General features: G+C 33.3%; 3 protein-coding genes and 2 pseudogenes across 5 annotated transcripts; 3 read left to right on the top strand and 2 right to left on the bottom strand.

Moving 5' to 3' along the window:
- The first annotated feature begins 153 nt into the window (after positions 1-153).
- Positions 154-1,182, top strand: LOC107013899 (expansin-A23-like). The gene is made up of 2 exons (XM_015213776.2): positions 154-384; positions 497-1,182. The coding sequence occupies exons 1-2, from the start codon at positions 222-224 to the stop codon at positions 1,111-1,113; spliced, it is 780 nt and encodes a 259-aa protein (XP_015069262.1). The 5' UTR covers positions 154-221; the 3' UTR covers positions 1,114-1,182.
- Positions 1,183-2,358: 1,176 nt separating this feature from the next.
- On the top strand, positions 2,359-5,435 carry LOC107014002 (annotated as a pseudogene).
- A 254-nt stretch (positions 5,436-5,689) lies between these two features.
- LOC107014156 lies at positions 5,690-8,067 on the bottom strand. 3 transcript variants are annotated; one of them, XM_027915926.1, is made up of 3 exons: positions 7,923-8,067; positions 6,409-6,504; positions 5,690-6,313 (listed from the first exon to the last, which is right to left on the bottom strand). In XM_027915926.1, the coding sequence occupies exons 2-3, from the start codon at positions 6,457-6,459 to the stop codon at positions 5,972-5,974; spliced, it is 393 nt and encodes a 130-aa protein (XP_027771727.1). In that variant the 5' UTR covers positions 6,460-6,504; positions 7,923-8,067; the 3' UTR covers positions 5,690-5,971. The 3 variants fall into 3 exon arrangements, with proteins under 3 accessions (XP_027771727.1, XP_027771728.1, XP_015069495.1); XM_027915927.1 differs by having other exon boundaries at positions 6,409-6,476; XM_015214009.2 differs by lacking the exon at positions 7,923-8,067 and having other exon boundaries at positions 6,409-7,260.
- A 4,781-nt stretch (positions 8,068-12,848) lies between these two features.
- Positions 12,849-14,688, top strand: LOC107012660 (expansin-A23-like). The gene has a single exon (XM_027915925.1). The coding sequence runs from the start codon at positions 13,638-13,640 to the stop codon at positions 14,331-14,333; it is 696 nt and encodes a 231-aa protein (XP_027771726.1). The 5' UTR covers positions 12,849-13,637; the 3' UTR covers positions 14,334-14,688.
- A 501-nt stretch (positions 14,689-15,189) lies between these two features.
- On the bottom strand, positions 15,190-16,577 carry LOC107012661 (annotated as a pseudogene).
- Between the last annotated feature and the right edge of the window lie 72 nt (positions 16,578-16,649).

Genomic DNA, 16,649 nt, shown 5'->3' with positions numbered 1-16,649 from the left:
TATAGAGTAACAAACCACTAAATTTCCATTTATCCTACTTTTCACATTAAACCAGTAGTCAAATGAAGCAATTAATTTTAGCAAAGAACTGAAACTGAAATTTATCACACAGTGAATATTTTGGCCATATAAGTATGTATGTCCATAGCAAAAGTATTATTCAAAGCAAATTACCAAGAGAGTTAAAAACTAGTTTAGAGAAAAAATAGTTTTAAGCTAAAATGGCTAAACACCAAATTTTTTTCATTTTGTTTATCACATTTACTGTTATTTTTTTGGTTGAAGCGTTTGAAAGTAAAGAGGTAGAAAGAAATTTGGATGAACAGGGATGGAATAATGCCCGTGCTACATTTTATGGTGACATGAGTGGTAACGAAACCATGCGTAAGTTATTTTTCTTTTGTACACCCTCCGATCTAATATAAACAAATTCCTGATATTTTCGTAACAAAGATATTAACATTTGTAACAAATTTATTTGAATGCTATATTGCAGAAGGAGCTTGTGGTTATGGAGACTTATTCAAGCAAGGGTATGGCCTGGAAACAGCGGCACTAAGCACAGCGCTGTTTAACAATGGAGCTACCTGTGGAGCTTGCTTTCAAATAAAGTGTGTCAATGCTCCTAAAGCATGTCATCCAGACCAAATCATAACTATAACTGCCACCAATTTCTGCCCTCCAAATTACACAAAAACTCATGACATTTGGTGCAATCCACCACAACAACACTTTGATCTGTCAATGCCAATGTTCTTAAAGATTGCAGAGTACAAAGCAGGGGTTGTGCCAGTTGTTTATAGAAGAGTTACTTGCCAGAAAAAAGGAGGTCTTAAGTTCGAGATCAAAGGGAATCCTAACTGGATTCTTGTTCTTGTTTTCAATGTGGGAGGTGTTGGAGATGTTGTTAATGTCAAGATCAAAGGATCTAAGACTCAATGGCTACCAATGTCGCGGAATTGGGGACAAAATTGGCAGACTTCTGTGCAGTTGGGAGGACAAAGCTTGTCTTTCCAAGTACAAACTAGCGATGGCAAATTGGTTCAATCTGATAATGTTGTTCCTGATAATTGGCAATTTGGTCAGACATTTGAAGCCAAGAATAATTTTTAATCATCATGAATTTTCGAAAATGAGTAGCTTTTAGTTTCTGATCAATATAATTTATAATCTTTTCTCCAAGTTTTTTGTTTCCAAATAAATTCTCTGTTTTTGAGTGGGCATTGAGCAAATACTCGAGGAAAAAATACAAAAAAAGATCATCAAGATACTTTTAGTCGAAATTAGACATAAATTTTTACCAGCAGCAAGATGACATGTGAATAATAGATAATTACTCATTTAATGTCGTTAAATAAATATGACTGCTGGATTCTGTGAGGCTGCCATTTATGACTGCTCTAAGAATTAACAGAAAGAATGAAGAGATGAAGAAGAAGAATGGTTGAAAGAAGAAATTAGAGCCTGCCAATCTGGATGACTGAATCTATATTCAATTGGAGAGTTAATATCACGATCGCTCGACTAATAGTTTTTACCCTCTTTTTTTTAATAACATTAAAGATACTCGACCAAGGATGAGAAAAATTAAATTTATAAAAAGAAGTTCAGTCACTTTCTTTTTTGAACTTTTTTTTATAACAACTATTTATTAGTTGAGACTTCTGACTCGCTCCAATTTTATTTTATTTTATTTGTTGCTTTTGTTCTTAATCTAATTTCATTTACATTTTTCCCCTTATATTTTTTTCATAATCAAATCTCATTGGTCTTTTTGCTCTTTTTCTTTATTCTACAATGTTAACTTCTGATAATTTTCATTCAATTTTTCTTTTATTTTTATTTTTATCAAATATATTTTGTTACGGGCTAATTCAACACTTCTGCTTCCCTTATTTTTTTCTTCTCTTTTTACTATAACAACAAAGAAAAGGTAACTAAAACTGAATATACCAAATCAATACTAGTTTCTTTATATAATTATTGTATATTATGATACTCAAATGCTATAAATCATATATTAACTGATATTATAAAAGAGTGAACATTTCATTTCTTCAAGAAAAACACAAAGCATTTTGTGTTATCAATCTAGCATATATCATTTATAGACATGATATCATAGATGATAAATTCATTCTTGTAAAAGAACACTGTTCAATTTTATATGATACCCACGCAATTTATATAGTATGCGACTAATTTATTCCTTATTAAAATATGCTACTCAGTCATAATACCAACATAATGCCATATACTTATTTGGATATCATAAAGGAATTATATTTCACTATGCAATTATACTTTAATATGCTTTAATTGACTTCCTCTACAAATAATTTGATTATGTTAAATTCCCAATTAATTACATTAAAGACTCAAAACTATAGAGTAACAAACCATAAAATTTCCATTTATCCTACTTTACTCATTAAACAATTGGTCAAATAAGCTATTAACTCCCCCAATTCTATTGGCAAAAATAAATTTATTTCATAGTGAATACTTGGCTATAAGTATGTCAATAGAAAATCTAGTAATCAAAGCAAATCACCAAGAGAGCTAAAAACTAGTTTACAGAAAAAATAGTTTAAGTTAAAATGGCTAAACACCAAAGTCTCTTCATTTTGTTCATCACGTTTTTTTTTTTCTCTAGTTGATGCATTTGAAAGTAAAGAGGTAGAAGGAAATTTGGATGCCCAGGGATGGAATAATGCACGTGCTACATTTTATGGTGACATGGGGGGTGGTCAAACGATGCGTAAGTTATATTTGTACCTTATTAACTCCTTATGTATGTTATCGGGATATCATTGTGACCAAGCTAGAAATTATAATTTTTAAAAAAAGAAAAATCACTCTTTTATTATATATGGCCAAAAATGATTTTTTTCATCAATTTTAGCCTGATGTAGTCCTTAGATTTGTTCACAATAACAAACTTTATTTTTTTTTCTTTCTAATTTTCTTTTGTATACATTGAATTAAAAAATAAAATAAATTTCTGAAAATATAATATTTTTTTCCTCTAAAATAAACGGTTCTCTTAGTGGTTGTGTTGAATTCCCAAAAAAGATATTTATTTTGGAATAGAGGGAGTATAATATAGACATTTTTTTTTGTTGAATTTAAGTAGGGAATATAGTCAATGGATACATATAACCAGGGAATACAAGGGATTCATATAATTGAATTTTAATTTATTTGAGGCTTAGACATAATTACTATTATTATGGTTAAAATATATTTACCATCCAAACAAGAAACTTTAAAAGTACAAGTTAAAACTTGTTTAGTTGGTGAAATGCCTTTTTATCTCCATTGATAATACGGAAAAGGGTCTAAAATATCCTCAAAGTATTGGAAATGTACAAAATTACCCTCCATCCACCTATTGGCTCCAAAATACCCTTCCCACCCACCTATTGGGTCCAAAATACCCTTGTCATCCACCTTTTGGTCCAAAATTGACCACTTATTTAACGGTTTTATATTTAAACTATTTGAATATTTTTTTAAATACGTGGCGCTCAACTATTTGCTTTAATTTAACTTATTAGTATAATTTATAAATCAATTCACTACCCATGCATTACTAATTAAACCCTCCAAATTAATAAATCACTCACATTATTAATGCAACAATAGAAAAGCTACTGCCAATTGAGTGTTTTTAAAAATTTGAGACGAAAATATCTATAGGAGTAAATTATCATACATTCAAGTGTCTAAATAAAAATTATCAATATACTTAAAAGTCTGACTATGTTCATCTTAATTATTCTTACGTCTCAATTATGTGATGTTACTTCATGGGTAACTTTTTTTCAAAATAATATATTAAAATTTTTAAAACAAATCATAAATATTTATAAAATTATATTTTTAAAAAGTGCACGAATTAATTCGGGATGTATCACTTCTTTTACCTTTAATCAAAAATTTCTAATTCAATCTTGAAGGAGAAACAAATTGAAAGTGTCCTCCTAAATAAGCGGCTCAACATAAATTTAATTGGGGCTTCGATTCAAACTCGAATAATTTTGGATGTCATTTTTCATTAATCTATAATTTCATCGTGTTGTAGTAGTGTTTATGACGATTTCGATATTATAGTTGGATTATTAATTGGGTGGGGTTTAGTTAGTAATGGGTGGGTTGGTTTATAAATAATACAAATAAATTAAATTATAACCAATAGTTGAACATCAAGTATTTTAAAAATATTTAAATAGTTTAAATTTAAAATTATTAAATAAGTGGTCAATTTTGAACTCAAAGGTGGATGACAAGTGTATTTTGGAGCCAATAGGTGGATGAAAAGGGCATTTTGGAGCCAATAGGTGGATGAAGGGTAATTTTGTACCATTTTCAATACTTCAAGGGTATTTTAGACCCTTTTCCGTTGATAATAATAGGCTAATGGTACATACATTGTTAGTCACCTTATACTGTTGACAAATATACCATGGAATTAGTTGAGGTCGGCAAAAGCAGTACGAACATAAAAATAATAATAATAGGCTAATGGTTTGTGTCACTCACGAGTAATTGAAAAAAAACACTATCAACCATCTCAAAGGTTGGGAATAGTTACTTTTGGAGAAATATGATGTTATAGAAGCATTTCACCTATGCATAAAAAACTTCAAAGTTTTTATATGGTCACTTGTGAAATTTCCTTGGATATGTTATTGTTGATGATTTTTCATATTATAGATATTAACATTGGTAAAAAATTTATTTGAATACTATATTGCAGAGGGAGCTTGTGGTTATGGAGACACAATCAAACAAGGGTATGGCCTAGAAACAACAGCACTAAGCACAGCACTCTTTAACAAAGGATCTACCTGTGGAGCTTGCTATCAAATAAAGTGTGTCAATGCTCCTAAAGCATGCCATCCAGACCAAGTCATAACTGTTACTGCCACCAATTTATGCCCTCCAAATTCCAAAAAAACTAATGACGATTGGTGCAATCCTCCACAAAAACACTTTGATCTGACAATGCCTATGTTCATAAAGATTGCCGAGCAAACAGCAGGGGTTGTACCAGTTGTTTACAGAAGAGTCACTTGCCAGAAAAAAGGAGGTCTCAAGTTTGAGATCGCCGGGAATCCCAATTGGATTCTTGTTCTTGTTTTCAATGTGGGAGGTGATGGAGATGTTGTCAATGTCAAAATCAAAGGATCTAAGACTGAATGGCTACCAATGTCGCGGAATTGGGGACAAAATTGGCAGGCTAATGTGCAGTTGGGAGGACAAAGCTTGTCTTTCCAAGTACAAACTAGCGATGGCAAATGGGTTCAATCTGATAATGTTGCTCCGGATAACTGGCAATATGGTCAGACATTTGAAGCAAAGAATAATTTTTAGTGATTATGTATTTTGCAATGAGTAGCTTTTAATTTCTAATCAACATAATTTATGATCTTTTCCCTAAGTTTTTTTTCCCGAATAAATTCTCTATATTTGAGTGGATATTATTGTGCAAGGAAGGAACAAAAAAAGAAGCCAAAGGTGTGGTCTAGCAGTAAATGAAGCACGAGAACTATAAGGTCTCATGTTCAAATTTCAGCAAAACCTAGAACAAAAAGCAATTAGTACTTGAGTTGGTGGCGGTAGCAGGTGCAAGAGCTGGCCCGGACATGCTTAAAAGAGTAAGGAACTAAAAAGGTCACTAATATCTGGAACAAAATCCATATCACCTTGGTATCTTGAAGAAACAGGAAACTACTTTTCTGTCTCTAACTACTATATCATCTATGGATCTTCATATAACCTTAGTCATTCAGTAATACAAACATATGACATTCAGCCACTTGAACTTTCTATCTATTTAAGCTTTCCTAATACTTTGAAATAGCAGCTTTATACTAGGCTAATTCTTCATAACTGAGGCAAAACCAGCGGCAAAATACAATAAGAATCATCACAGATACTTTTTAGTCGGAGTTAGAGATAAACTTCACCTCTTATTGCCAAATGCATGAGCATGACTTTTGGCAAGAATAACCATCAGAGCACCAATTCCAGCAGCCATCCCAGCTCCAAAGCAAAAAGAAGGCATGTGAACAATTGATCTTCCTTTGTTTTGCATCAGTTCCCAATGCAATTGAACATCATCTGCGTGACATAAGCTCATGTGTACAGCCAGTGTCATTTTTAGATCAGAATTAAGTGGTGTGCTTAGAACTTGTAAGCACACTGGACAAGAAGCTTTGAAAGTTGTTCCTTCTTCCATTATAGCGACTCTTCCAGCAACTGCTATCGCCTTATCCCGCAGTGGATTTCCAAAGGGCCTAGATATCTACACAAGGATTTTAGCTTCAGAAGAAGATAAATTGCAAGATTGCTAATAAACATGACTTAGTGGCAGGTCAAATTTCAATTAAACTGGCTTACCATTATAAGCCTACAGAGCCGCTGCCACGACTTCATCAGCTGCCTCCTCATCTTCTAGGACTGAACTACTGAGAATAATTAAAAGAAAGTTGTTCTCTGCAATGATATTTCAGGAAAAGAAGTAATGCATCACGAAGGATCAATAGTATTTCATGGGCTGTTAAATATTAGCCCGATGGTGAGGTATAGTGGTTAATGAAGTGGATACAGAACCACGAGGTCTCACTTCTAAATACTAGCGGAGGCGAAAACATTAGGTTATATCTTCTATGGCCGAAGCAGATAGTACCCGTGGAATTAGTCGAGGCACACACAAGCTTGACTCAGTCACAAAGGTTACAAAAGAAAAAATATCAGCCCAATTCATGATTCTGGTTCTGCTAAATGATTTTTTACCTAGTTAAACACAAACCTCAATGAATCCTAGACACAACAGATAATCCGAACCTTCGTTCATGCTTAGATAAGTTTAAGAAGGATTTCAAATAATTTATTGATTATCCTAAGAACTATCAACCAAAACAATTGAAACATCAACAACATACACCTACTGTAATCCCACGACCACAAGTGGAGACTGGAAAGGTAAGATGTATGCAAACATTAACCCCCTACTTTTGTTAGGTATAGAGGTTGTGCCTGATATTGTGAGGTAGAGAAGTTGTCTCCCATAGACTGTATAACTAACGAAATATTATACATTGCTCTTTCACTAAACTACTTCACGATTCTTCTGACAACGACCCAACTCAAATTTAACACTTTGTTTGGATCATTGTTATTCATTGTTTCATAATGTATTGTATTGTATTCTATTGTAGTGTATTGTATAATAGATATAATGTTAGGATATTGTTTGTTGTTGTTTAATAGCATTCTAATTGTCGGTTTAATTGTATCGTAATTTATAAATTTACTAAAATATTATTCTAGGATAGGAGGTTTGAGTAGATTTAAATAATTAAGGTAAAGAGTAAAATAGTATTTTTGAAATATTATGTAAAGATATAATTAGAAAAGAAATTAAGTAACAATGGAAACACACCAAATTGGTTGTACCATAAAATAAGGTTTTCATTATTACGAAAAGACGACAAAATTTAACAATATAATACAATTTAACAATCAAAACAACGAAACTTAACAATACAGGAGCAATTAACTATCAAAACAAATATGGTAGGTATAGTAACGATACAATATAATGGATAACAATGATCCAAACATAGTGTAAAAGCCCATTGATGCTTCATGGAAATACTCTAAATTACGACAAAAAACGAGTGATTCCACTGTAAAAATTCACATCAGCACTACAACGAACAACGGTACTGCAACCGATTTAAGCCGGAATAGAGCAATGGAAGCCGTTGCTTGGCGTAAAAAAGTAAATGCAAAATTTTCAAATACAGTTGGAGAATCTACAATACACCTATCAATTTCTTAGCAAGTTCAAAGTAATGCACATATATTTACTATTGTCTGTGTTAGAGATAGAAAGAAGGGCACCGTACTGAAGCAACTTCGCCGGAAAATCTCGCCGACGATCTTTGAATTTACCGTATTTGTATAAAGAGGAGAATTGGCAAAGTTGTCTTGGTGGCGAAGGATGGTCGATCATTTTTTGACTTATGTAATATGGCATATATAAAAATAAATAAAAAAGTTATAGATTTATTGACCTTAAAATATTTTTATGTTTAATTATTTTCATTTTTTGAAATTTATCTTTGAATAATGTTTATGTATGATTATTTTTATTTTTTGAAAGTATCTTTGAATAATGTTTATGATTGGATGTAGAAAATACAATTTTAAAAGTAAAACGTGAATAGAGTAATACGTTATATTACTCCCTCTGTTCATTTAATTGTCATGACTTATTTTTTTAGTTCAATTATAAAAATTTGACTAATATTTTATGATGTATAATTTATTAGATTTTTTCTTGTATAATTTTTAAATATAATTTTTTATTTAAAATATCAAATTAATATAATCTAATTTAACTTTAAAGATAGTCAAATTAACTTTTGAAAAGCAGAACATAACAATTAAAATTGAACGGAGGAGTAATTTACATTTAATTTGTAAATATCTCTCCTGTGATAAACTAAACATTGCATTAGTTACGTGTGAATTAATTTTTAGAACTCTTTCTGCAAAACATTGTACAATTTGATGCCGGATTTAGCCAATTATTTTCTCCAATTAAACCACAACATAAGGTTTACATTAGTAGAGTCATGAACATTTCACATTGGTAAATTTACACAGTAAAATTTTATATGAACTTCCTTACTAACCGATTAAACTAGATTTTAACCCATAAAAACATGGCCTGATTAAACGTCCATTTATGGACTGGTGGCAAGTAGTAATTCCAAAACCTGCTTTGGGGAGTTGAATCATAATTCATACATTACCAACGCACCAATCTCACATCTAAAAAAATGCAGTCATTCAGCAACCTAATTTCTAGTAAATCACACAGTTAATAGCCTTATAAAAACAGTTCACTGAATTCACATTGCTTGAATGCAAAATGAGCAAAATACTCTCCAGGAGTGCCATTTTAAGTAAAATAGGGATAGAGATTGACCTAAAATGCTCAATATCTCAAGTCATATATACGCCTTTGGCGTTCAGTAAGCAACCACGCACAACATAATGTTAAGTCAAACCTGTCAAAAATTTCTTCACATTCATACCATGTAAATTTCAAAGCCTGGCTTGATGCGAGACCATTCCTTGCCTGAAGCAGGTGTGACCAGAGAAGTCATTGACGTTGCTAACAACTGTTAAGGGGTTCTACTGGTATAAAGAAATCCTTTCTTTGCAGGGGGTGGGGGGGGTGGGGTCCAAGTATCAAAAAGGTACAAACAGGCAACAGAAACAACTTCGCAAAAAGCTGACATTCATATTTACCTAGTAAAATAAGCCTAGGCATCATATATTTTCTGTGAAATTCAAGTACACTATAACCTGACCTTAAACAATTACCATTACATTCACAACACTGAACTAACTACATATGGACATCTCTATATCTCTAAGTATGGAGAGAGACACATGGAATGAACAAAATTTCTTGACAATTGGCATAATTGGCCAACATGCAAAATTGGACTGCCTATATTGCATTAGAGGTAGCAATTTAGAGACGGTTCTTTCTGCAATTGCGTCTTTATGTGGCTCTATTTCTGCTGCTGCTAGTGCCAGTACATAATGAGCAACAAAACTTCCAAGGGATGTGGAGCTAGTGGATTGATGACGAGAATGCAGAATAAATATTAACTAAATTAATGATCGTAGTGAATGAAATTGTACCCTATCAGAAGGACTTTGAGGCATTGGGAGCGCAGTTACGTATCTTTGCAGAAAAGGTTTATGGCTAGTGCAGCAGCATCTGTTGAAGATGGACTCAACACCAATGGATTGCCCCCGACCATGAAACTTTGCAAATCGATAGAAGACTGAGAACTTCTCCAGATCTTGTCCTTCCACTATCATGTCTAATAGTGGTGCACTCTTGTCCAAACTGCACCATTGTGCCAGCAAAATCAGAACCATGTGAATTGACAAGTGTCCTAGTCAGTAACACATCAAAGATAAAATTTAAACTACTTGTATTAGTAGGAAGCAGATATAACTCCACTCAACAATTTAAAATTACGACAAAGAGAACGTGATAATGATTCCGAGAAATTCTTCCCGACGAAGTCACTTAGCACCTCAATAATCACATCATGGATTAAATGCCTCGAGGGATTGTTATCAAACATAAAATAATTCATAAATTCTGACTTAATTTCATTTGGTACCATCAACCACAAGCAATAATTCTATTTCTCCTGCGATAAACTATACATTGCACAACTAACATTGCATTAGTTGCGCATGAACTAATTTTTCAAACTCTTCCTGCAAAACATTGTGCAATTTAATGCTGGATTTAAGCCAATTATTTAAACACATTCTCTGCAATTAACCAACTTAAAGTAAAATTCTAAACGAGCTTCCTTATTAACCGTTTAAAACAAAATTTTAAACCATACAAACATGGCCTGTCCAACTTGTTGAAGTGACCCGCCCATTTCAACCCAGCCATTTAAAAATGGACCTGTGCCAAGTAGTTATTCCAAAACCTGCTATTTGGGCAAGAATCGTTACATTACCAAGGCACCAACACACATCTAAAAAAATGTTGTCATGCAGCAACCTGATTTCTGGTAAATCAAACAGTTAATAACGTTATGAACAGTTCACGTTACGTAAAATGGAGATAAAGATTGATATGAGCAAAATACTCTCCAGGAGTGTTAATTTAAGTAAAATGGAGATAGAGATTGACCTAAAATGCTCGATATCTCAAAGTCATTTTATACGCCTTGGCGTTCTGTAAGCAACCACGTGCAACATAATGTCAAGTCAAACGTGTCAAAAATCTCTTCCCATTCATACCATGTAAATTCCAAAGCCTGGCTTGATGTGTGATCATTCCTAGCCTGAAGCAGGAGTGACCAGAGAAAACCCAGGCATTGACGTTGCTAACGGCTGTTACGGGATTCTACTGGTATAAAGAAATCCTTTCTTTGCAGGGTCCGCAGGAGAGGGGGATTCCAAGTATCAAAAAGGTACAAACAGGCAACACAAACATTTTCGCAAAGCTGACATTCATATTTACCTACTAAGATAAGCCTAGGCATAATATATTTACCTAGAAGATGTGAAATTCAAGTACACTACAGCCTGACCTTAAACAATTACCGTTACATTCACTACACTGAACTAACTACATATGGACATCTCTCTATCTCTAACTATGGAGAGAGACACATGGAACGAACAACATTTCTTGACAATTGGCATAATTGGCCTACATGCAAAATGGACTGCCTGTATTGAATTCCAGGTAGCAATTTAGAGACAGTTCTTTTTGCAATTGTCTCTTTATGTGGCTCTATTTCTGCTGCTGCTAGTGCCAGTACATAATTAGCATCAAAACTCCAAGGGATGTGGAGCTAGTGGATTGATGACGAGAATGCAGAAAAAATATTAACTGAATCAATGATCATAGTGAAAGACATTGTACCCTATCAGGAAGATTTTGAGGCATTGGGAGTGCAGTTACATATCTTTGCAGAAAAATGGCTACGGTAGCAGCATCTGTTGAAGATGACTCAACACCACTGGATTGCCCCCGACCATGAAACTTTGCAAATCGATAGAAGACTGAGAACTTCTCCAGATTTTGTCCTTATACTATCATGTCTAATAGTGGTGCACTCTTGTCCAAACTGCACCATAGTGGCAGCAAAATCAGAACCATGTGAATTGACAAGTTTCCTAGTCAGTAACACATCAAAGATAAAATGAACTACTTATATTAATAGAAAGCATTTATGGAAGCAGATATAAGGACAACGGCAGAGTTACTGATTAAAAAAAATAGCAGTGTTGAATTTCTCAGAACAGATTAAATAACTTCGTGCAAATGCTGTGATTGAAGAAGTGCAGGGCAAGCAAATATGCACTACTCTCAGGAAGATTTCATTTAAATTAGCACTATTTCTTCATTCATGAAATGGGAAATAGCAGTAATGATGATTAAAAGACCTGTTACAAATAAATTGGCATAATTTAACTACAGATCTCTCAATTGAATTCAAGTATTTGAGACTTTTTGCATTGAAATAATAATGACTTCAAATATTAATACTTTGATATTTACCAATACCCACTAATATATGTATCGGTTTTTTTCATAATCATTCGATGAAAAAAGTAATACTACCTCCATTTCAAAATAAGTGAATTGTGAAGTCTTTTTTCTTAGTTCAAAATAAGTGACTTGTTCAAAGTTCAAGAGACTTGTTTGAAATTTTTTCCATTTTTGCCACTGAGTTACATCCTCTAGGTAATGATTTCAAGAGAGTTAACTGCTCATATTTATGATTTACTTTGAATTATTTCAAGAATAGTTTGAAAATAACCAAAACAGCAAAAGTGGAAAGTGATATTTATTTATGTCTTAAACTTTTTTTCTTAATGGGTATACCATTCAAAAATTCACTTATTCTGTTGATTACATTAAAGACTCAAGACTACATGGTAACAAATCACTAAATTTCGACTAATCCTACTTATCTCATTTAACTACAAGACAAATGGAAGTAATTAACTCTCAAATTCTTTTGGCAAAATAAAATTGATGCAGATTTGCTTACTTACAACTTATATAAGCACTTAAATGCAAATACTAATTAATTGGGAAGAATGGCATGTAATTTAATTAATTTTCCAAAAATAAACTCCATGATATCCAATTACAATATTTATTTTCATTAATGTAATTTCCCTTTTTTCTAAGGGACTTAATTTTGAGTTCCATCTTAAGAGAATACTATGGCTATAAATTGTATGTCCAAAGCAAATCAACCAGCGAGTTGAAACTAGTTTAGAGAAAAAAAAAAGTTATAGCTAAAATGGCCAAACACCAAATTTTCTTCATTTTGTTTATCACGTTTGTTGCTATTTTTTTAGCAGAAACATATGAAAGTAAAGAGGTTGAAGGAAATTTGGATGCCCAGGGATGGAAAAATGCACGTGCTACATTTTATGGTGACATGGGGGGTAATGAAACCATGCATAAGTTTTCATTGTACCTTAGTTCCTTATGTATGTTGTTGAGATAGTTATCATGGTGTCGAGACTCCAGACAGAGAAGCTAGAAATTATATTTTTTGAGAAAATATTTGAGATTGAATATTTATATATGCATATATACAGATTTTCTATTAAAGTTGTTCAATTGACTACCTTTCCTTCTATGTGGCGACAACATGATGTTAAGATATGTTACAACGCGATGTTGAGATATGTTGCAACATATAAGACAAAAAATGAATTTTCCATCACATTTCGCCTACTGTAGGCTTCCTCTATCCAGATTTAGGATTGACAATCTAATTAAACTCACTAACAAAGTAAATTATTTTATTTTCATTTACTTTTTCTTTTGTACGCCCTTCATTTTAATATAAACAAATTTCTAGCACTTTTTTTATGGTCCAAAATGAAAAAAATTTCAAAGGCCAAAGATGTATTTTTTCCATAATGTGTGAGTCAAGGGTACTTTGGAAATAATCTCTCTACCTTCACAAGATAAGGTAAGATCTACGTGCATTCTACCCTCCCAGAAACCCGCTTGTGGGATTCCACCGGGTATGTTGTTGTTGTTGATGATGCTTTTTCATAACATAGATATTAACGTTATAACAAATTTATTTGAATACTATATTGCAGAAGGAGCTTGTGGTTATGGAAACTTATTCAAGCAAGGGTATGGCCTGGAAACAGCGGCACTAAGCACAGCACTCTTTAACAATGGATCTACCTGTGGAGCTTGCTTTCAAATAAAGTGTGTCAATGCTCCTAAAGCATGCCATCCAGACCAAGTCATAACTATAACTGCCACCAATTTCTGCCCTCCAAATTACACAAAAACTCATGACGTTTGGTGCAATCCTCCACAACAACACTTTGATCTGTCATTGCCTATGTTCTTAAAGATTGCCGAGTACAAAGCAGGGGTTGTCCCTGTTGTTTACAGAAGAGTCACTTGCCACAAAAAAGGAGGTCTCAAGTTTGAGATCAAAGGGAATTCTAATTGGATTCTTGTTCTTGTTTTCAATGTGGGAGGTGTTGGAGATGTTGTCAGTGTCAAAATCAAAGGATCTAAGACTGGATGGGCACAGATGTCGCGGAATTGGGGACAAAATTGGCAGATTTCTCAGCAGTTAGCAGGACAAAGCTTGTCTTTCCAAGTACAAACTAGCGATGGCAAATGGGTTCAATCTGATAATGTTGCTCCTGCTAACTGGCGATTTGGTCAGACATTTGAAGCGAAGAATAATTTTTAGCAATTGTATTTTGGAAAATGAGTAGTTTTCAATAAATATAATTTATGATCTTTTCTAGAAGATATTTTTGTTTTCGAATAAGTTCTCTATTTTTGAGTGGCCATTGAACAAGGAAGGAACATACGAAGAAGCTAAAGGTGTGGTCTAGCGGTAAATGAAGCACGAGAACAAAATTCACATCATCTTGGTATGACAGAGAAATAGGAAAACTACTTTTCTGACTCTAACTACTATATCATCTATGGATCTTCATACAACCCTAGTCGTTCAGTAAATACGAACTCATTATATTCAGCCACTTGAAATTTCTATCGATTTGAGCTTTCCTAATACTTTGAAATAACAGCTTTAGAGCCTGTTTGGCTCAGCTTAAAAGCTGGTCAAACTGACTTAAAAGCTGATTTTTGACTTATTTAGATGTTTGGCAATACTCAAAATAACTTATTTTAAGTTAAAAAAAACTTATTTTAAGCCAAAAGTTAAAAGCTGGGGTAGGGGTGCTTTTTTTTTTTTTAGCTTATAAGCTGTTTTAAGTTGACCACATTTTTTTCTTTTTGCCCTTAATATTTTTATACAATCTCCAAAATAACCCACATAACCCTAACATCTCTTTCTTCCATTTTTCCCTTTTCACGTTTGGCATAGCAACTTCAGCACTTTTATCCAAACGCATAACTGCTTATTTTAAAAATAAGTTTCAGCACTTTCAAAAGTACTTTTTTAAAGCTGCTTTTATTAAGCCCATCCAAACGGGCTCTTAGACTAGGCTAATTGATCAGAGCCGAGGTAAAAACTAGCAGCATAACACAAAAAGAAACATCACAGACCGTTTTTAAGTCAGAATTAGAGATAAATGTCACCTCTTATTGCCAAATGCTTGAGCATGACTCCTGGCAATAATAACCATCAGAGCACCAATTCCAGCAGCCATCCCAGCTCCAAAGCAGAAGGAAGGCATGTTAACAATTGATCCTCCTTTGTTTTGCATCATTTCCCAATGCAATTGAACATCATCTGTGTACCACAAGCTCAGGTGTACAGCCAGTGTCATTTTCAGATCAGAATCAAGAGGTGTGCTAAGAACTTGAAAACACACTGGACAAGAAGTTTTCAAAGCTATTCCATTATAGCAACTCTTCCAGCAACTGCCATCGCCTTATCCCACAATGGCTTTTCGAAGGGCCTAAAAATCTACACAAGGATTGAAGCTTCAGAAGAAGATAAATTACAAGGTTCGCTATTAAGCATGTCTTAGTGGAAGGTCAAATTTCAATTGAAGTAACCGGCTTTACCATTATAAGTGTACAGAACAGCTGCCACGACGTCATCAGCTGCCTCCTCATCTTCTAGGACTGGCTACTGTGAGTAATCAAAATGAAAGTAGTTCTCTTCAATGATATTTCAGGAAAAGAATAAATCAAAGTTATCACGAAAGATCAATACGTGTTTCCTGGGCTGTTAAATATTAGCTCGATAGTGAATCTAGTGGCTAATAAAGTGGATTGAGAACCACAAGTTCTCACATCTAAATACTAGCGTAGGCGAAAACATTAGGCTCTATCTTCTATGGTATAAGCATAATGTACCCCGTGGAATTGGTCAAGGTGTGCACAAGCTTGGCCTGGACACCACCATTATAGAACAAAACAATATTAGCCTGATTCTAGTTCTGATAAATGAATTTTTACCTGGTTAAACACAAACCTCAGAGAATCCTTGACAGAATGATAATCTAAACCTATGTTTCACGCTTAAATAAGGTTCATAAGGTTTTCAAGTATCATCATCCTAAGAAATATCAACCAAAACAATTACAAATATTATACATTTTTCTTTCACTAAACTACTTGGTGATTCTTCTGATAGCAACCCAACAGGTCCATGCTTCAAATTCAATGAACTATACACTGTATTAAGCCAAAACGAGAGAATCGACCATAAAAACCCACATTAGCACTACATTGAGCGACAGTACTGCAACCTTTTAAGTAGGAATAGAGCAATTTCTCCGTTACTTCATGTAAAATTAAAGGCAAAATTTTCACTACAGTGTGTAAGAAGGATACCGTGCTGAAGCAACTTCGCCGGAAAAATCTGGCCGACGATCTTTGAATTTACCGTATTTGTATAATGGAAATTAATTTGTTGAAAGACGAGAATTGGGGAAGTAGTCTTGGTGGCGATGGTCAATCACTTTTTGACTCATGTAATATGCCATAAATAAAAATAAGTAAAAAGTTCTCCTCCATCTCAAAAGAATTTTTTTTTTATTTATTTAAAAAGAATTTTTTTTTTAATTTGTTTAAAAAAGAATGA

Source organism: Solanum pennellii, chromosome 3 (assembly GCF_001406875.1).
Source record: "Solanum pennellii chromosome 3, SPENNV200".
Classification (NCBI taxonomy): domain Eukaryota; kingdom Viridiplantae; phylum Streptophyta; class Magnoliopsida; order Solanales; family Solanaceae; genus Solanum; species Solanum pennellii.
The sequence above is the reverse complement of the archived record's forward strand: the minus strand, read 5'-3'. Positions and strand labels throughout refer to the sequence as shown.